The following is a 22,199-nucleotide window of genomic DNA, read 5'->3' as shown; positions in this document are numbered from 1 at the left end:
TTCATTTTCTATGAACAGTGAGTCCTGAAGAAACTTTACTTTCAACCAGACAGTGTTAACTCACAATAGTTAGGATCGTTTGATTAAATCATATTTACCTGGCAGTTTTTCGTTTGGCATTTTAATGATTGGCCGTGTAGCACTTGAACCGATTTCTTCGTTGAATTCGTGCAGCGCAGTGTAGTGTTCACTCGTATCCATTTTTCCTGAGCACGTTGAAGCGACTGGTAGATACTGCTCCTTGTCGTCTCCTGTCTGTCAGTTATCTCCCTACAGTCTCGCTTGCCTCGGGAGATCACTCGCTTTTTCTCTCTGTGGAGATTTCCTGTGCGTATTACTCACAAGCCCGGTCCCGTACCAAAGCCAAATAAAACAAACATTATCCAAAGCAAATCGTACTGCTGCAGGAGTGAACCTATTTTCGCAATCGTTTACAACACGCTTTATCTCCGTATAAAATTAAACCAAATCTAAGCTTTGACTTGTTACTTTTTACAAGTTATTAAAAAATAAATACTGCCGAATGCAATCTCTTACTGTGGAGCATTGCAGACACGCGTTAGCAATATGAGTGTTGGAAGGTGATGGTGGTCGGAGATCCAGACACAGGATTCAAAGAAAAGCAAGAAAGATCCTAATGAAAGAAGCCTTGTTTAGTAAAAAACAAACAAACAAACAAAAAAAAAAGCATAACGTGTAAAATAGAAAGACTAGATTTTGTGTTATAAACATTGTACGTCAGGTGTTATATTTTTGTGTTTAGTTTTTATAGATAGATAGATAGATAGATAGATAGATAGATAGATAGATAGATAGATAGATAGATAGATAGATACTTTATTAATCCCATATATATATATATATATATATATCGAACTTTGACAGATTAATTAAGTTTATGGGCTGGCTTTATTTTTTAAAAATGCGAAGTTCTTTGAGATAGACTGAAATCTGAGGAGTTTTGTATGGTCTATGTTTTGTTTTTTTGAAAACAACTTTGATGCTTCTTTAATTTACTTTTTCTTAAATATTAAATCAGTTGTTAAATAATTTGTTCCCATTTTTAAGCTTAAAAGAATGTCCATTGAATTGTGTCTGCATCTCCAGCCAATGCACCCTGTGAGCTCAACACTTAAAGCACCTTAATAATTTATTGATCATTAGTTAAAACATCATATTAAGACTGAACTGGTCATGTTACATAACTTTAAAGTGTTCTTTGTGCTATACTACCAAAAATAAAACATATACAGATACTGTTTTGCAGTAAATATGTTTAGCATGGTGCTCTATGTGTTCAGTTTAATGGATCAAATAGACTGTAGTGCAATGTCTGCCTTACCGTGGGCCATGCTTCACTGTGGGTGTGGTGTTCTTTTGATGATGTGTTGTGTTATTTTTGCACCAAACATATACTTTTGGAATTATAGCCAAATAGTTCGGCCTTGGTCTCATCAGACCATAATTAATTTTTTCACGTTTGTGGGAGACTGGGTATACATTTTTGCAAAGTTTAGCAGGGCTTGGATGTTTTTCTTTGTAAGAAAATCACTTCCATCTTGTTACTCTACCCCACAAGCCAGACATATGAAGAATATGACTGATTGTTGTCACTTGTAGGGAAAAAACAGTACTGGCCAGAAAATCCTTTAATATTTAATATAGACCTCTTGGTGGCCTTCTTGACAAATGTTCTCCTTGTCATCCCCTCATTCTTGGAGGGACATCCTGATCTTGGTAGAATACCCATATTTTCTCCACTTGTTGATGACTGTCTTCACTGTGCTCCATGGGATATTTAATGTTTTGTATACGTTTTGTACTACTGTTCTGATTGATACCTTTCATTGATGAGCTCCCATTCATGTTTTCAAAGTTCTTTGGAGACCATGGCTTTTGGAGTATGATGCAATCAAGAGGATATCAGAATAACCTTACAGGAACAGCCAAACTAGATCTGACCCAATTCAGAGCCATTGTAATTGATGTCAGGTGTTTAGTAACTACTATTTGAGAGGAGACTTCTTGTGATTGGTCGATTCTCAACACAGCCACATTCTTGATTGTTGTAGGGTGTGCACACAAATGCAATCGTGTTTTGTATGATCTTTTTTTTTTTCACTAAACAGTTTCTGATTTGTTTTCTCCTTCTTTGTATAGAGTGCAATTTTGCAATAATAGTGGAATAAGTTCTGACAGGATTTATCTTGGTTTCATGTTTTAATTACACAAAATTTGCAATTTTGGCAGGAACTGTATTTGTAGACGTTTTATATCCACTGTAAATTTTATTTGATGTGCTAAGAATTTTTACATTGTTAATGTACTTTTTTATATACAGTGTTGCACTTATCTTTAAATTCCAGTGTTAAAGTATATGCATGTCTTTTCTAGTGGTTTCTCTGCATTAAGGGCCTGTAGGGCGCAGCCACACTATTTGTGTAACATAAGCAATAAGCTTCTTTCAGCAACTTATTAATATATATAACAACACTCATCTTTGTCTTCATAAGCATTTTTTTCAATTTTCTATTAACAACAAACATCTAATATTTTAATAGCACATTTTCATACATGGGATGTAGTTGAGTGTGTTTTATAAGATGTCAAAGAAAAAATGCAGAAAAAATAGAACTAAATAAATATATGAATAAATAAATGAAATACCAAAAATAAAAACAATATATCAATATACACTTAAATAATACATTTATACAAGTAAGAGATAAAGTGGAGTCCTTACTTATAGATTTTTAAATCTCTCATGGTCGGAGGGCCAGGGAGGACAGAAAAAAATAATACAACTCCAGTTTTCAAGATGCAGTAGAAAAAAAATCTGCAGAGGTAATATAATGTTTACTGGGCAGCATGGTGGCGCAGTGGTTAGCGCTGCTGCCTCGCAGTTAGGAGACCTGGCTTTGCTTCCCGGGTCCTCCCTGCGTGGGGTTTGCATGTTCTCCCCGTGTTTCCGGTTTCCTCCCACAGTCCAAAGACATGCAGGTTAGGTGCATTGGCGATTCTAAATTGGCCCTAGTGTGTGCTTGGTGTTTGTGTGTGTGCGCACCCTGCGGTGGGCTGGCGCGCTCCCCAGGGTTTGTTTCCTGCCTTGAGCCCTGTGTTGGCTGGGACTGGCTCCAGCAGACCCCCAACCCTGACCCTGTAGTTTGGATATAGCAGGTTGGATATTGGATGGATGGATAGATGGATACTATCTATTAGAAGTGGAACTAAAATGCTGCTCTAAAAAGCCAAATTACAAAAGTGGGTTTTTAAGAGTATCACTATTGATAAAGAATTTGAAAATTTTAATGCATAATGGCTAAAAGCCACCTAACCACTTATTTGTTGCTGAGTTCTTGGAATAATGTTCAAACTGGTATAAGAGGATCTAAGATTGCAACTAGGAATTTATAGAACAGGCACTACAAAATGTAAAAAGGATTAAGGTCATTCAGAGCTTTATATACAATTAATAGTTTTAAAATTTTATTTCAAAAGAACACAAATAACCAATGTAATAATGCTAAAACTAATGTGATATACTCTTTTTAATTTTCTTGCTTTTTAGTTATTTTGGTGTGTGTTCAGACCAAAGTGTGTGTATATTTATTTATTTATTTATTTATTTATTTATTTATTTATTTATGTATTTATTTATTTAAAGAGTTTCTGTTAAAAGCCAAATTTCCCAAGTTCCCAAAGTTCTATCTATCTATCTATCTATCTATCTATCTATCTATCTATCTATCTATCTATCTATCTATCTATCTATCTATCTATCTATCTATCTATCTATCTATCTATCTATCTATCTATCTATCTATCTATCTAAACAGCTAATTACAAGAGCCAGAACTTGCTTCACATGCGAAATGCAGTATTTGTGTCACTAAAAATGAATCAAAGAATGGCATGCTGGTGCTTGAATTGTCTCTTTAGTATTTGAAATTGTCTTTGGGCTGGGTGCTGCAAGCCTAATTCTACCGATGAAGGTAAATTTGAATGGTACTACAGTGTTCTAGGCTTACCCTTTGATGTCCGTGTGTGCACGTGTAATTTAAATGTTGCAGTTTAGTGATGGAGCTTGAAGGCTGAATGAGGACTTCCTCTTTTAAAAATATTGTTAATAGCCCCCACACTTGCCTGACCGAAATCCAATAGAACAACTCTGGGACATTATGTATCGGTCCATCCGACGCTGTCAGGTTGCACCTCAGACTGTCCAGGAGCTCAGTGATGCCTCAGTCCAGATCTGGGAGGAGATCCCCAGGACACCATTCATCATCACATTAGAAGCATGGCGCAACATTGTCAGGCATGCATGCAGGCACGTGGGGGCCGTACAAACTACTGAATACGATTTTGAGTTGCTGCAATGAAATTTAGGCAAAATGGACTAGCCTGCTGCATCATTTTTTCACTTTGATTTTCAGGGTGTCTTTGAATTCAGCCCTCTGTAAGTTGATAATTTTCACTTCCATCAAACAATGTGGCACCCTTTCGTTCCTAACACACTACCCAGTCCATATCAGTAGAGATATCCAGCATGATTTTTTCTCCATTGAGATGTGATGTGTTTTCAAAGTGTTCCTTTAATTTTTTGAGCAGTTTATTTTCTTAGGCAGTGGGTTGTTGCAAAGCTCCTGGTTTGCCTAACTTTTTTGCTGTATTGTGTCTGATAATGACTATTGTGGAGACTGTCCCGGACACAGACAGGCAGACATGCTCATGTCACCCAACACACATTTATTTTCACTACTATTTACAATTATTGTGCCACAAACCCCAATCTTCCCCAAAGTCCAGGCCAACCACTCTGCCCTATTCGGACCGCCTCCTTCTCTCTTTCTATCACCTTGTCCTGCTTCCACCTGACTCCAGCTTCGAATGAAGGGAGGCGGCCTCTTTTATCCGTACCCGGATGTGTTCCAGGTGTGCACTGGCAATCCCAAGGACACGCCCCATTGTGGCGGAAATGCCGACTGTCCTCCCGGAAGTACTCCGGGTGTTCCCTCTCTTCTTCCCCCCAGCACTTCCTGGTGTGGCGGAAGTACTGGGGTTCAGGGTCCTTCAGGCAGGGGGACGCCCCCTGGTGGTGACTATGGGCCCCTACAGGGTTGGGCTTCCAAGCCCTGTACCCGTGGCCCCCAATACAACCAGGGCGGACGCACCCTCGCGGTCTGGAGGAGGAATGAGCCCTCCTCCTGTCTTCCTGGGTGTCCCGGCCGGGCTATGTCAAAGGGTATCACTATATTATGAATGTAATCGAGACAAACCATGCAACAAGCATTCCATTGTCTGATGGATTTCTTGTGATGCATTGTGCATTGACTCACATATCTCTTTACGATTATCAAATATTATTAGTCTGGTAAATTAATATTAACATTAGAGAAGTCTGGATACATAATGGTCAGTTCTGGTATGCCTCCATTTGAATGTTCTTGCCAAATAAAGCCAGTTGTTTGCGCTTGGAATTTTGAGACCTGCTCTGAATGCTATTATACTGTAGAGACATCTACCTCTATCATTAGGCATTCAGAAATATTAAACAATATAGTGTTTTAATTTAAAAAGATCTATATTGATTATTTGAAAACTGATGGTTGTGAATTACTGGAAAAAAATCTCCTGTAAAAAAAGTTATCCGGTCGTGTGTGGGTTAGTGTTGCTTCCTCCTAGATCCTTTATCTTAGGTGTACAACTGTTAGGTTTCTATGTGTATTTATAAATTCTCTTATTCTCTAGTTTGAATTGTACCTTACAAAGACATATGTATGAAATGTTAATAGTACATATGCCCTGTGGGTGTGTGCCTGAGAAGGTCTTTCTATGGACAGATGCCCCCTCAAGTATTTGGCCTTGTCTTAGGCCTGAGGCTTCAGGGACTGACTATGGCTCCCCACAATCCTCAACCATAATTAAGTGGATCTGAGTATGTAACTTTATGTTATGTCACTGTATATAACATAGTACTTGTATGCATCTGCTTCTCATGGCTGATGTTGAATACCTCATAGATTGCAGTCCAGTTATTTTTGTTGTTATAGTGCTCAATTGAGACAGTTTCTAAATTCATGTATCTGTTAATCATTAAGTATCACTTTTCAACTGACAAGGGAACTTGTTCAAAATATATTTTTGATAACATGCAGTTCGTTCAGAAAGTTCACATTCAAATCAATCCCTTTATCTGGACAATTTATAACCCAGCGTCAAAGCTTTCTAATAGCTAGTGTCTTGTAGATATAAAAATGGCTCTAATTGAGTTATTCACAAATTCTCTAAGACATTTAGAACAATCAACAGTTTCATACATCAGGAATTTATAAGTCATTTTTAATGGTGCTTGGCAACCAAAGCCGAGATTTAAGACTTGATGTTTCTTCTCCATTCTTTGGACATCCAAAGATGTGCACATTAGGTGAATTACTAACTGAATGTGTGACATGTATGAGTTTGTCCTGCGAACCCCTGGCATCCCATCATAAATTTAATAATTTTACATTAATAAGCTCTAGCTTCCATTACCTTGAAATAGGATTAAGCTGGTTACACTAAATAGGTGGATGCTAATAGTTCACTTTTGAATTATTCACATTGCTACTTTAATTTTGTTTAATGACAATTTCTCAAAGATCTATATAATGCATAACTTTAGTACATTTGTTTCCATATACTGTATAGTTATAAAGTTAGAGCACAGGTTTGACTTTTTCATGTTTATGGTAAATCACAGAGGACACCTTAACTGGAACCATTTTTGTTTAACCTCCAACCCATGGTCTATGCCAGTAAGTTACACTATCTGGTTTACTGTGCAATGTGATGCAATAGATAAAGCCGCTTGAAATAAACAACAAAATGTGTGTAAATATTACGTAACTGTGATGGTATTGAATAGGGATTATAAAGCGTTGACAAGGAGTTAAAAAAGAGAACTTCATGGGCTTTGTTTAGTATTTATAGGTAAAGGTGTATGTAAGATAATTTACAAACAAAAAAAAATTTTGGAAACTGGTTCTCTGCTGTTATTAAACTTTACAACTTCCATGTCCATAAAAGTAAAATACATACTTTTCTGCTGTATACATATCTTAATTCACATTTATACTTACAAAATAATTTGGGACAAAGTTAATTGCAGGTTGTAAAATAACGGTAACCTTTATTACAGTACAATGCACCTCAAGGAACATAAGGGGGAGGTAGCTGTCCCGACATTAGTGATGCTTAGCTGTATGACGGTGCGGGTCAGCTCCACGCTTGCAATATTGGGTGCCTTTTGACCCCGCCACCCTCGATAACGTAACCGGATGGGCCACGGTAAGTGGATGGACAAATGCAGGTGGTTTTATTAAAAACAATCCAAAGCAGTGTCCAAAGAAATAGTGCAGTGGTCAGTTCCATGCATATAAATAAACCATTTAAAAAGAGTGCGTCTGTGAAAGTTAAAAACAATCAATGAAAAAAGTCCAAAACAGCATCCATTAAAACGAGGTTAAAATTTGGGCATTCTCTTGTTCTCTTGCTGAGCATCGGCGCCCCTTTAAAACGGACGTCTCCTCGACTTGCACTTTTCGGACCTTGCAGACCAAGGAGCGATCCACTACCTGGCGCGGACACTCTTCTGCTGTGGTTCGGGTCCTGATCTGTCCCTCGCCTGGCTCCTAATCTGGACATCGCAACATCTACTCGTCCCTCCCTGTCGCTAGATCGGTCACTTGCGGAGCCTTCCCTCGCCCGGGTCCCCAGAGTGCAGCCATGACGCGCCCACATCGGATCTTGCTCTATCCTCCCACCTACAGCGCACTTAGAGCACTACAGACACTCCTGCACTCCCTAATCCCTAAACAGGCTGACCCAGGCCCAACGTGTGCTGATCTGCTCACACCTTCTCCTGGGGCTCATAAACCCGTCGGCCTGCTACACTGTCTCTGTCTCGCATCAATGTGTGTGTGGTTTGGTGGGGGGGTGGGCGGGCGTGTGCGTGTGTGTGTGTGTTGCGGGGGGATGGGGATTGGTGCGTGTGTGTGTGTGTGCTCGCGCTTCCGTTTTTAAAGCGAGGGTGAGCGCAGTTACAGCAATCACAGCACCAGAGCTAATTAGAGTCACGGGCGATTCAGCACGTCTGCATGAAGTGCAGGGCAGTCCGCTTCCATATCCCGCACCGGAACCACTCCTGCCACCCTACCACGCCCCACCCGAAGAGACGAGTTTAAACAGTTACATAATTATATGCCAGTTTAACAATCCGTGAGCCTGCCTAATCAATCACAAGCCGTCTACTTTAATTTTTATTTTGGTTGCATTTAGCCATCCTTCTTGCTAAAGCTCATTGATTAACAAAGCTTTCTGTCATAACTGAATTCCAGCCCATCAGCCACAGTCCTATGAATAGCTAATTTTTTTTCTTTCTCCCCAAATATACTTCCCCAACACGCTTTTATAAGTTTTGGCAGTCCCTCACAAGGGACCTGGTCACACATTCCCCAGTAATGTGTCCTATGCTCCTTTTAACATCCTCCTAAGATGCATCACTCTATGCACCTGATAGGATGTAGGTACATGATCCTTTCTGTAATCTTTATTTATAATACTGAGGACTAACAGGACACAGGGGCACCGGAGGGGCACCAGTGTATTGGGGTGGCATCATGAGTAGGTTAGTCGAGGATTGTTTAAACTGATGGGGGGATCAGGGAATTTATGACAGGCCAGGCTTAAAACTATACATGGAGAAACAAACAACAGTGTAGAAATAAAAATGCGTAGTAATGTAAATTCTAACCCAACATTTAAATTTAGGAGTAACACATTAATAATAGTTTGCTTTAATGCTAGAAGTATCAAAATAAGGCAAGTGAGTTGGAGTTGTATGTAGCAGAGCTTAATTATGATATTACAGCAATAACGGAAACCTTGCTAAATAACAAAGTTGGGGAAGAGAATTACATTTAGGGATACACATTTTTTATAAAGGATAGACAGAACTGAAAAGGAGGTGGGATTGCTGTTTATGTCAAACAGAATTTAAATGTAAGTCCTCTTCAGAACCCCATCTTATTGAGGACATGTGGCTTTGCCTGGAAAATATTAGGGAAAGAGGCCTTATTTTAGGAGTGTGTTTTAGACCTCCCAATGCAGACAGTTATTTTAAGACACAACTTTTAAGTAATATTAAAAGCCAAGTTTACAGTGAGACATTATAGACATGGGGGAGTTTAACTATCGAATATTAACTGGGATAACCTTTCAAATGGCGGAGCACAAGAGCAGGAGTTTTTAGAAGTGATCAGTGATCAGTGACTGTTTTTTAACTGTTAAAGCACCAATGCAGGGTGAAGTCTGTCTGGATTTAGTATTTTGTAATAATCAAGATAGAATTGAAGGTGTAGAGGTGATTGACGCACTAGGGTCAAGTGACCATAATATAATACAGTTCTCACTGTCTTGTAAGAATGCGGATGCAAAGACTAAAATTGTTAAGTTTAACTTTGGTAAGGCAAATTTTGAGCGGATGCGGTAAAATCTAAGGAGGATAGAGTGGGATAATCTTCTAAGTGTGGGGACAGTCGAGGAGCAGTGGGACAGGTTTAAAAATGTATTACAAGTAACGCAGGACAGGTACATAACTAAATTTGGAATTAATAGGAAAATTAAAAAAAAACTCCACAGTGCATTAATAAAGAGTTAAAAAAGTAGCTGCAAAGGAAAAACACCTGTATAAGGCATATAAGACTAATAACTCCAAGGTAAATTGTAGGGTGAATGAGAACATGAGGGCAACCATTAAGAAGGATATCAGGGAGGCTAAAAGACATTTGGAGGGGAATATTGCAGTAAGGCGAAAGATGACCCAAAGAGATTCTTTCAGTATTTTAGCAGTAAAAGAACAGGAGGATGAGAAGTGCATCAGGAATAGTAAAGGGGAATTAAAAGATACAGACAGTGAAATAGCAGATACTCTAAACTTGCATTTTTCTGAGGTCTTCACAGGTGAGGAGCTGGACAACCTCCCAGCAGTAAATGGGACTACTAAGAAGGTTCTGAGTGATTTAGAAATTGTAGAAGGAGAAGTACTGCTCAGAATAAATAGGATGAAATCAAACAAATCATCAGGACCAGATAATATTTGCCCTCAAGTTCTTAAGGAGGCTAGTGAGTACATATGTACTCTTGATACAAATTTTTAGGAAGTCACTGCACATTGGGGAGATTCTGAAGGACTGGGAAATGGCAAATATTATCCTATTATGTAAAATGGGTGAGCAGGCAGATTCAAGCAACTCCAGGCCAGTAAGCTTAACGTGCATCACAGGAAAATTAATAGAAGGAATTATTAACGATAAGATTGAGCAGCACATGGCAAGATCAGGAGTTTTTCTGAATAGTCAGCATGGGTTCAGAAGAGGAAGGTTGTGTTTTACAAAGATGATGGAATTCTATGAGGAAGCAACAAAAGGAAATGATCAAAGTGGAGTATATGATATTATTTATCTTGACTTTCAGAAAGCATTTGATAAGGTGTTACATGAGAGGTTGGGCATCAAACTAAAAGAAGTGGGAGTTCAGGTTGATGTTTGTAGATGAGTGCAGAATTGGCTTAGACACAAGAAGTAGAGTGTTATGGTGCAATGAACCTTATCAAAATTTGGCTGATGTTAAGAGTGTTGTTCCACAGGGGTCACTGCTAGGGTCGCTGCTATTTTTAATATACCGTATATAAATGATTTAGATAGGCATATAAGTAACAAGCTGGTTAAGTTTGCAGATGATACCAAGATAGGTGGATTAGCAGATAATCTGGAATCCACTGAATCATTGCAGAGGGACTTGGACAGCATACAGGCTTGAACAGATTTGTAGCAGATGAAATTTAATGTCAGTAAATGTAAGGTATTACACATAGGAAGCAAAAATGTTAGGTTTGAATACACAATGGGCGGTCTGAAAATTGTAATTAAGAAAAGCCTTAATTCTTTTTAACACATCTTGAAGTTGAGTAAGGTGTTCTTCCCATGGCCTGCTAAAACAATTGTCAATGTAGGCACTAGCATATACCTCAGCTCATGTCAACACCTCATCCATTAACTGCTGAAATTGGCAGCTGCCCCATTCAGTCCAAAAGGCATCACAGTGAACTGGTACAATCTGCCTGGACCTTTAAAGGCAGTTAAAGGTTTTGATGGTTCTGATAATGGGATCTGCCAATATCCTTTACAACATCTAAGATTGATAAATATTTGGCTGGGCCTAAGCACTCAATCAGCTCATCTATAGGAATATGATAGATATTGAAGACCAATATTTTATTGACTTTGGAGAAATCAATGCAAAACTGCAGTGATCCATCCTTTTTTAGTACCAGAACTCAGGGACTGCACCATTCTCTGGTTGATGGCTCCACAATACCCAATTTTTTCATTTACCTGTAGATCCTCACAAAAGTAAATTGGAGTTTGACAGGCACCCTATAGCTAGTAGTTTTTATAGGATCTAGGGAGGTAAGGTGAATCTCATCATGGATTAAATTTGTTTTACTCAGTATACTGCAAAAGAGTCCGGCCGGAATGATCTTTGTGATGTCCTTCCTTTCTTTCTCCAATAGATGTTCGAGTGAAGGCATCATCAAAGATTTCTCTTTGCAACCCGGCAGATATTGAGTCTCATCTTCTTCCTCTTCCAGAACTCTACAAATAAAAAGCTGTAGGGGTGGTTCAGTTTTTTCGTGCCATTCTTTTAACATGTTCAAAAGGAAAACTTGTGTTTGTTTCTTTAGCCTATCTGGCATATAAATCTCATAAGTGTCAGGACCCATCCTTGTAATTGTCTCATATGGTCCTTGCCACTTTGCCAATAAATTGCTCTCACTAGTAGGCAATAATAATAGAACTAATAATAGAACATTTTGGCCTACCTGTAGAGACCTATGCCTTGCAGTCTTGTCATACCAAGTTTTCTGCAGTTTCTGATTCTGCAATTCCAGATTTGCCCAGAAAGATTTGGCAAGTCCAGAAAGTCTATCAGATTAAAAAAAAAACAAAAAAAAAAAAAACAGATATATGGAGATCAAGCAAAATCATATCTCCTGAAACCGTTAGGAGGTACACCTAACCACTCTGATGCCTCCAGTTTCCTATTAATAATTCAAAATACTTCCCTTTTGTGACCCCTGTTTATGTCAAGCCTATTCCATTATATTTATGGTGGGGATAACACAATCTTTATTTATTACCATAGAAGGAGGGCACAGAATTATAGTTGTAACACAGTTTCTACCTAAGAGAATGGTTTGATTCTCAACATAAATTTTAGTTTGAAACTCTGCTGTTGTCCATGTCTAGGTTCTACTGTTTCCTTCCAAATTACAAGGCATCCATAGGTATGGATGTAAGTATATAAGTGAGTTTGCCCTCATCTGCTGGTTTCTGCTTGGTGTCCTATAACAGCAAGTGTCATTATTATCAAAAAAGAGTACAACTGGTTTATTTATTTACTAGGGGGCTCCGCCCCCTGCTCGCTTCGCTCGCCAACCCCTGGCGTTGGGGCATGACAAAGAGTGAGATGTATGAATTAGATATAGAATAGTGTGCAGGTTTGGATGATGCCTATATAAATACAAAATAGAGTGTTTGGCATAGAGTAATGTTTTATTGGAATATTTCTCTGTATACAACATTAGTAGTAAAGATGGTGTCTTGTCTTTGAATGAGTCTTCCTTGGCATGGATCATTTTTAATTTTAACTTTATTGTGAGATGAACGTCGAACACATGAGAAGGCAAAATAAAGTTGTGCATGTCCAAAAACGGGTTCAGAGAGGTAGATGCCAACCTTGTCCATGGTTTGTTCTTGTGATTTTTTGCTGGTCATGGCAAATGCAGGTTTAATGGGGAACTGTCGGTGTTTCAATGTAAAAGGTAATTCTAGGTCAGAACTCGTAAGGTCAATTCCAAGAATGAGAACAGTATTGTTAGCATGTGAATCTGAAAGAACTGTTGCTTGAATAACATCGTGTGTTATGGTGTTGACGACTAACCGTGTGCCATTGCATAAACCCTGTTTAGTGTTAAGGTTTCTTAATAGCATGATTATTGTTCCGTTTTTAAGGGTAAGGTTGTGTTGTGGTCATCCATCCGGGTTAATAGTGTTCAAATATTCTAATGGGAAATTCAGATGTTCATTGTCGTCATCAGAGTCAACTTTGTCAGAGCTTAGAAAGAGCCGTGTCTCTCCAGGAAGTAATGAAATGACCTGGTTAATAATGTGATTAACATTAATATTTTTTGGACATAATATAGTGCGTTGTGTTAACCACATATGCGAAAGCAGTATGGGCCATTGCCTTCTCTGGTAGATGCAAAAGCAAATGAACTATTGTAGGATCTAATGTAGTTCATAAAGTTTTTACTTTCAGGCACCTCCTTAGTTAGAAGCTTCTGTAGATATTCAGGATATGAATGTAAAGGAGGCAGTCTAATCTGCCCCTTTTGACAACAACGTGTAAATTCATTATTTGTATTGCCAGTTGTTTCTTCTGTGAAGTTAAGTGAATGACAATGATTGCAAATGACATTCATTAATCCCAATGAATTTTCCTCAATAGTGGACTCATTATTGAAAGCGTTGTCAGCCAACTGGCGTAAGCGTTTAGCAGACGTCTGGTGTTGATGTCTGCGACGGGCATGTTTTGCTTGTGGTGTTTGAGTGCCGCGTTGTTGCATGTCCATTATTTGTGACGCGCTATTTTTGAGTTTTAATTGATCCGCCTCCGCTTTGCGCAAAGTCCGTTTCACTCTACGTCGTGCATTGTTTGTATCGTGCCTTGTCCGTTTTTGTATGTCGGTCAGTTGAGGTTTCTGCTTTTTGAGTCCTGCTTGCTTGTTTTCTGGCCGGTCATATGCGCGTTGCTTTGCTCCCTTTTTTGTATGTCTGAGACGCAAGCTCTTTCTTTTGAAATCGTGCTTGTTTTGATGCAGCACTTTGAGACGCGCGCTGTATGCATCTACGTTCAATGTGTCTGTTCATTTGGGCACGTCTCTGTAACGGGGTTACTTGAGCTTTGCGTTTTTTGATCCGAGACATTTTTTCTCACGTATTTTCCGAAGCGCATTGTATGCGCCGCCGTGTATTCTTTTTGTTTCATTCGTGTTCGTGTGTTTTGTTCCGTTATCCGATCCGAATAGTTTTGTACCCGTGACCGTGTATGCATGACTTGTTTGTTCCTCAGCGTGCGAAATATGGATAAGTATTTAGTAGGATCGTACTCACTGTTAATATGGAGCCTTTTCTCCAGTTGAACGGTTAATAGTGCTTTATTTTAATGAGATCCACCTATGCTGCCTAGTGTGAAGGTTTTGAGATGACGTATGTTTAATATGGACGTTTCCTTTAGATATGTGGCTTTGGGTGTCACTTCTTATTGATTGGGGGGGGGGGGGTGTGTGGGTGAGGATTGTTGTTGAGCGAGCGTCTTCTTTCGTTTTGTGTTCCAGGGGCTTGTTGAATCCCCCTCTTTGTGTGTGTCCCGTCCGTTGCTTGTAGGGTGTGTGGGGCGGTTTTGTGTTCTTTTTTTTTGTGTTCCAGGGGCTTGTTAAATCCCCCTCTTGGTGTGTATCCCGTCCGCCCTTTCTTGCGCCTGCGCAGTACGTCTTTTTGCTGCTACGGCCCATGGCCGGATGTGCCTGCGTCCATCATCCGGTTTAGCATTCTCGGTTAGTAATATGGATTAATTGCAAAATAAAAATGAAAACTTTGTAGTAGAAGGGGTTGATCCTTTTTAGTAAAATTTCTTGATGAGTCTGAACAAAAATTGCTGTTAAAAGTCCACTTTAATAGGGTCCCGGAAATTTTTAACCAACAACACTTATTTGTATAGAATATTTTCATACAAATGATGTAGTTCAAAGTGCTTTACAAGATGAAGAAAGGAAAGAAGAAACAAATATATATAAAATTAGGCAATACTAATTAACAAAGAATAAAGTAAGGTCCAATGGCCAGGGAGGACAGAAAAAACAAATAAAAAAAAAATACTGCAGAGGGCTAGAAAACAATACAAAATCTGCAGGAGTTCCAAGGCCATGAGACAGCCCAGCCCCCTACAGGCATTCTACGTAAAATAAATGATCTCAATCAGTCCACATGGTTTACAGGCTTCAGTAGAAGAATTAGACGATCATGATTATATGGACCTCTGGCCCTCCAACAATGTAGGGACTGCACAGTGCTTTGATCAGGTGGTGGTGGCGCAGATCACCACCACAGAAAATCGGAAATGGAACAGCAGAGAAAGTAGGGGTTAGCACAGATTTTGGAGCCATTAAAAAAAAGATAATTAAGTGCATATACAGAATATCAGAGTTACACTAAAATGAGGCTATGGGAAAGCCATGTTAAAGTAAAGGAATTTTAGCTATTTTTTTAAAGTGCTCCATTGTATTAGCCTGGTGAATTTCTATCAGTAAAGTAAACTTTAAATTCTTGTTAGAGAGTGAGAGAATCTTTATTAACTTTTTAGCTGAAGTTCCAGTCAGAAGAATGTGCAGCAACACTTAGTATGTTAGTAAATTCAATCACATACTTCAGCAGCTTTGTTTCAAAGTGTCATAAATAGCAACCAACACAACAACAGGTTTGGATGATTGTTGTGAACTGTTTCGGTAGAAAGAGAATCAATGGGACAGAAGAGGGAAAATGATGGACTTCCATAAGGAGATCTATGACAATAATAATAATAAAGCAAGTAGAGTTTCCAACTACTGTACCAAAATCAAAACATGCAGTCAAAAAATAATTCAGCAGGTTATCATGCCTTCACTTGTACTAGTACCTTGATTATTTCAAGGAATTCAACCCCAAAGATTGGATAAACTGCTGAGTGTGCCACCATCTTTTATAGGGAAAGTATGATTAAATTATGTGGTCAGGGCATTATTTCAAAGAATATACAGTATAACCACATCTCAAAATGGTGGCATCTGCACAAAAATATCAAGCAAAATGATGATACGAAGAAGATACAAAGTAACAACACTAGCATGTCTAAGAAGAGTACAAAATTATTCACAATGGAGCCAAAAAAGGTCTTAACAATAACATCATCAAGGAAATTACAAAAACTCTTAAAAAAAAAGAAACATAGAGTTATAAAAACAGACAATGAAAAAAAATATAGCAAATTCTATGAATAAGTGGAGATCATGAAACCAAGGATGACATAACCCATTTACAACAATATATGAGAATAAGCAGGTTTAAAAATATAAAGAAACAAATGACAGTAAAAATTGTACACACTGTAAGTAATGGCACTCATGATATAACTTTCATGGTTTTTGGTTGTGGCTCCCCGGGATTTCTTCACACTCTTCACATTTTATATTACCGTAATTCATTTTTCATGCTATTGTTCATTTTTATCACCGCAGTGTAGATGGAACATCTGGAAAAAGTATCAGGGGTATTGTGTGATGGAAGAATCAAGACGAAGGTAAAAGATAAGGTTTTTAGGACAGTTGTAAGACCAACAATGATGTATGGAGTTCAGAAATGGGCAGTAAAGTCAGTGCAATAGAAGAACTTAGAAGTGGCAAAAATGAGAATGATGAGATGGATATGTGGAGTTACAAAAAAAGGACAGAATAAGAATGAGACAATCAGAGGGGCAGCAAATGTGGGAAAGATGTTTCAGAATGTACAGTAAAGTAGGTTGAAGTGGTATGAATATGTGATGAGGGGTGACGATGAATATATGGCAAAAGAGTGATGGAACTGGAAGTACAAGGGAAGAGAAAACAAGGGAGGCCAAAGCAGAGGTGGATGGATAAAGTAAAAGAAAGTGAGGAAGAAAAAACATTATTAACTGTAATGATTATAAGTATTTAACTCACAAATACCAAGGACTGTATTTTGTATTAATCATGCTGCAGAGAGCTATATGATTTTTTACTTACAGTATATATAATTTGTTCTTCATTTAGGTAGAAAAAGAATTAAGCTTGTGCACAGAATTATTAGATTAACTTGCATTCTTTTATGAGAAAATGCTGACCTCTTGATACTAACAGAACACCCTGTGATATTATAAATCAATGTGAAAGTTTCTGAATTCCTGCTTAAAATAATTTGAACCTATTTCTTAAAACTGTGAGTGCTCTGATAACCTCTTTATCTGAAAGAAGCAATGTACACATTCCAATTCAGGAAGTAGTAAGCTATTATAATTTATGCATAACCTCAAAATGAACTACCATGTATATTTTTTTGTTTAATAAATGAAGAAGGTATATAGAGAGCGGGCCCCACGTTAGACTGAAGGCTGTCTGATCTGACTGTCAGTGGAACTTGGGCTGACAGGTGCTGCACAGCCTCTCTACTTACCAAAAATAAAGAAATTGCTTTTTATTTTAAATTGGTGTTTTTGTCTTCCGTTGTTTTCGACTTCAGCATCCACAAAGGTCTGAAGGAAAAGGGTCTGACTGGTGGGGAGGTGCAGAAACAATCTGTTTGGAGAAGGTTGATCAAGCACATCAACCCATCATAGAAGTGGGAAAAGATGAAGAGGAAGAAGAAGTGCCATTTTAAGGGGAATTTGTATTGTGGACACTGCCATTTTCTGCTATTTTTTCACATTGATTAAAATAAAAAATGATTGATGCCTAACCCAGCCGCAGGGGATGCACAAACCAGTGTGTTTCTTTGTGCTGGTCCCAAGCCCGGATAAATGGGGAGGGTTACGTCAGGAAGAGCATCTGGTGTAAAATTTTGCCAAATCAATATGCGGACAACAATACAAATTTCCATACCGGATCGGTCGAGCCCCGGGTTAACAACGACCGCCATCAGTACTGTTGAGCCAACAGGGTACTGGTGGAAATTGGGCTACTGTTGGCCAAAGGAGAAGAAGAGGGGGGAGACGTGTCTGGAGGCAGGAGGAAAGTAAAGAGAGTGGAACTGAGGGTCGGAACTTTGAATTTTGGCAGTATGACTGGTAAGGGGAGAGAGTTAGCAGATATAATGGAGAGAAGGAAGGTTGATATATTGTGCGTGCAAGAGACTAAATGGAAGGGGAGTAAGGCCAGGTGGATTGGAGGTGGATTCAAATTGTTCTATCATGGTGTGGATGGGAGGAGAAATGGGGTAGGAGTTATTCTGAAGGAACAGTATGTCAAGAGTGTTTTGGAGATGAAAAGAGTGTCAGGCAGAGTAATGAATATGAAGCTGGAAATTGGAGGTGTGATGATGAATGTTGTTAGTGCATATGCACCACAAGTTGGTTGTGCAATGGGTGAGAAAGAAGATTTTTGGAGTGAGTTGGATGAAGTGATGAACAGTGTACCCAAGGGACAGAAAGTGGTGATTGGAGCGGATTTCAATGGGCATGTTGGTGAAGAGAACAGTGGAGACGAGGAGGTGATGGGTAGGTATGGTGTCAAGGAGAGGAATGAAGAAGGTCAGAGGATAGTGGATTTTGCTAAAAGCATGGACATGGCTGTGGTGAATACGTATTTTAAGAAGAGGGAGGAACATAGGGTTACGTACAAGAGTGGAGGAAAATGCACACAGGTAGATTACATCCTATGCAGAAGAGTTGATCTGAAGGAGATTGAAGACTGCACAGTGGTGACAGGGGAAAGTGTAGTTAAGCAGCATAGGATGGTGATCTGTAGGATGAATTTGGAGATCAAGAAAAGGAACAGAATGAGGGCAGGGCCAAGGATCAAATGGCAGAAGTTGAAAAAGGAAGACTACAAAGTTGAGTTTAGGGAGAAGGTGAGACAGGTACTGGGTGGCAGTGAAGAGTTACCAGACAGCTGGGAAACTACAGCAGATGTAGTAAGGGTGACAACAAGAAGGGTGCTTGACGTGACATCTGGAAAGAGGAAGGAGGAAAAGGAAACCTGGTGGTGGAATGAGGAAATACAGGAGAGTATACAGAGGAAGAGATGGCAAAGAAGAATTGGGATAGTCAGAGAGATGCAGAAAGTAGACAAGAGTACAAGGAGATAAGGCGCAAGGTGAAGAGAGAGGTGGTGAAGGCTAAAGAAAAGGTGTATGATGAGTTGTATGAAAGGTTGGACACAAAGGAGGGAAAAAAGGACCTGTACCGATTGGCTAGACAGAAGGACCGAGCTGGGAAAGATATACAGCAGGTTAGGGTGATAAAGGATAAAGATGGAAACGTACTCACAAGTGAGGAGAGTGTGTTGAGCAGATGGAAAGAGTACTTTAAGAGGCTGATGAATGAAGAGAACGAGAGAGAGAAGAGTTTGGATGATGCAGAGATAGTAAATCAGGAAGTGCAACAGATTAGCAAGGAGGAAGTAAGGACAGCTATGAAGAGGATGAAAACTGGAAAGGCCGTTGGTCCAGAGAAGGGGTGGGGGTTGATTTGTTTTCAATCCTATTCTTGTAAAATTGATCTATATGTATGGAATGTTGTGTGATTTCAATAAAATCAATAAAAAAATAAAAATAAAAAAAGACTTACCTATGGGAGCATGGAGGTGTTTAGGAGATATGGCAGTGCAGTTTTAAACCAGATTGTTTAATGGAATCTTGGAAAGTGAGAGGATGCCTGAGGAATGGAGTAGAAATGTACTGGTGCCAATATTTAAGAATAAGGGGGATGTGCAGGACTGTAATAACTACAGGGGGATAAAATTGATGAGCCACAGCATGAAGTTATGGGAAAGAGTAGTGGAAGCTAGGTTAAGAAGTGAGGGGATGATTAGTGAGCAGCAGTATGGCTTCATGCCAAGAAAGAGCACCACAGATGCAATGTTTGCTCTGAGGATGTTGATGGAGAAGTATAGAGAAGGCCAGAAGGAGTTGCATTGCGTCTTTGTGGACCTGGAGAAAGCATATGACAGGGTGCCTCGAGAGGAGCTGTGGTATTGTATGAGGAAGTCGGGAGTGGCAGAGAAGTAAGTAAGAGTTGCACAGGATATGTACGAGGGAAGTGTGACAGTGGTGAGGAGTGAGGTAGGAGTGACGGATGCATTCATGTTGGAGCTGGGATTACATCAGGGATCAGCTCTGAGCCCTTTCTTATTTTCAATGGTGATGGACAGGTTGACAGACGAGATTAGACAGGAGTCCCAGTGGACTATGATGTTTGCGGATGACATTGTGATCTGTAGCGATAGTAGGGAGCAGGTTGAGGAGACCCTGGAGAAGTGGAGATATGCTCTAGAGAGGAGAGGAATGAAGGTCAGTAGGAACAAGGCAGAATACATGTGTGTAAATGAGAGGGAGGTCAGTGGAATGGTGAGGATGCAGGGAGTAGAGTTGGCGAAGATGGATGAGTTTAAATACTTGGGATCAACAGTACAAAGTAATGGGGACTGTGTAAGAGAGGTGAAAAAAAAGAGTGCAGGCAGGGTGGAATGGGTGGAGAAGAGTGTCAGGAGTAATTTGTGACAGACAGGTATCAGCAAGAGTGAAAGGGAAGGTCTACAGGATGGTAGTGAGACCAGCTATGATATATGGGTTGGTAGCAGAGTTGCTAAGATTTGCACTGGGTGTGATGAGGATGGATAGGATTAGAAATGAATACAGTAGAGGGTTAGCTCAAGTTGCACGGTTGGGAGACAAAGTCAGAGAGGCGAGATTGCGTTGGTTTGGACATGTGCAGAGGAGAGATGCTGGGTATATTGGGAGAAGGATGCTAAGTATAGAGCTGCCAGGGAAGAGGAAAAGAGGAAGGCCTAAGCAAAGGTTTATGGATGTGGTGAGAGAGGACATGCAGGTGATGGGTGTAACAGAACAAGATGCAGAGGACAGAAAGATATGGAAGAAGATGATCCGCTGTGGCAACAACTAATGGGAGCAGCCGGAAGAAGAAGAAGAAGAAGATAATAATGAATGATGCCTGTTGCCACTCATGCTATAGAAGGAGGCAGCATGTTTTAGAAGGCATCCAAGCTTTGGGTAAATCCAGCATTCTACCTGGGCTAAATATGAATAGCTACAACTAGACATTTTTGTAATTTTTTTTAGGAATACAAAAAAAATGTTGCTTGTGGTTTTTGTCTCTTGTGGTTTCTTTGACTCTTGCCTGTGCCTTGACCACAATTGTGGCTGTTCTTTCTTTCAATTATTCATCTCCTAGTCCAATTCTTTTACCCCTTTCTTTGCACTCTCAGTCTTCTCTCAAAGTGGATATATGTACTGATGGTATAATCAGCCCATGATATCATGAAGCATCACAAAGTAAATAAGAAAAAAATATACAAAAAAAAAACCCCTAAAACAGAAAAAGAGTGAAATTGTTTTCAAAAGGCTCCAGATACTAAAATCATAGCTCCTCCTGATCACAACAAATAGTAGATAGGGATTTAGTGCATCTGACTGGTAACTGATACTGCTCTGATGTTCTGAATAAATTCAGACACTGCAGTTACATTTTACTTATACCTTTTTAGTATCATAGATCTGTGTATATGTGCTAAATACTATACAGCACTTAATACTTTGGAAGAAATTTGAAGGTATTTTGTAGTAGCAATAAAAAAGGAATCTTATAAAATAAATACAGGACTCAAGAAGAATCTGCCATCTAGATTTAGATTGAAGTAAGATAGAAATACAATTAGAAGTAAGATGGGTACAATTTGAATTAAGACTGGAGGCTAGTCATGAATGAAAATTAAAGAGCACTGGGATACCCTTATGCAGAAGGATTCTTTTGAGTTTATTTGTCAAGCTCCAACCTATGTTTGTGCTGATATTTTATGAAAGGACATTGAAAATCTATTAAGATAAACTGTTGCTTTCCTTGAAAATGCTAAATGTACAGTGTGTCCTGATTTGACCAGGGCTCCATCTCAGGATTTGGTTTCTTAACTGATTATCTATGTACATTGTTATTTTATTAATTCTTTTATAAGTGTTTTTGTTTTAATTATTTTTACATTATACACTTCTTCTAGTATTGTCTGTTGTCATGTAGTGTTTATCTTGTGTTTTTTTATTAATTCTGTATGTCATTTTCCTTTATATTGAGCCAACAACATTATAGGTGAGGGAACTCAGCAGCCTATATAAGATCTTTGATGCCTCAGTATTATTGCTGAAGTATTAGCTTTTCTGCTGCTGTTGTTGTTTGGCTCATTTTGGATCCATTAATTTTAGATACTTTTTTTTGGATTCTCTGTTTTTTTTTTTTTGTTTTTTTTTTGCTTTTTTTAAATT

At 39.0% G+C, this 22,199-nt stretch overlaps 1 protein-coding gene across 1 annotated transcript in view; it reads right to left on the bottom strand.

Moving 5' to 3' along the window:
- LOC114658010 (C-type lectin domain family 4 member E-like) overlaps positions 1-351 on the bottom strand; it is a 60,174-nt gene extending 59,823 nt beyond the window's left edge. The window contains exon 1 of the mRNA XM_028810028.2: positions 99-351. Coding sequence (XP_028665861.1) covers positions 99-201 — 103 coding nt within the window. The 5' untranslated portion in view covers positions 202-351. The remainder of the gene's footprint in view (positions 1-98) is intronic.
- Positions 352-22,199: the final 21,848 nt, after the last annotated feature.

Source organism: Erpetoichthys calabaricus, chromosome 9, assembly GCF_900747795.2.
Source record: "Erpetoichthys calabaricus chromosome 9, fErpCal1.3, whole genome shotgun sequence".
Lineage (NCBI taxonomy): Eukaryota > Metazoa > Chordata > Cladistia > Polypteriformes > Polypteridae > Erpetoichthys > Erpetoichthys calabaricus.
Note: the sequence above shows the minus strand (reverse complement) of the source record. Positions and strands in the feature narration are given on the sequence as shown.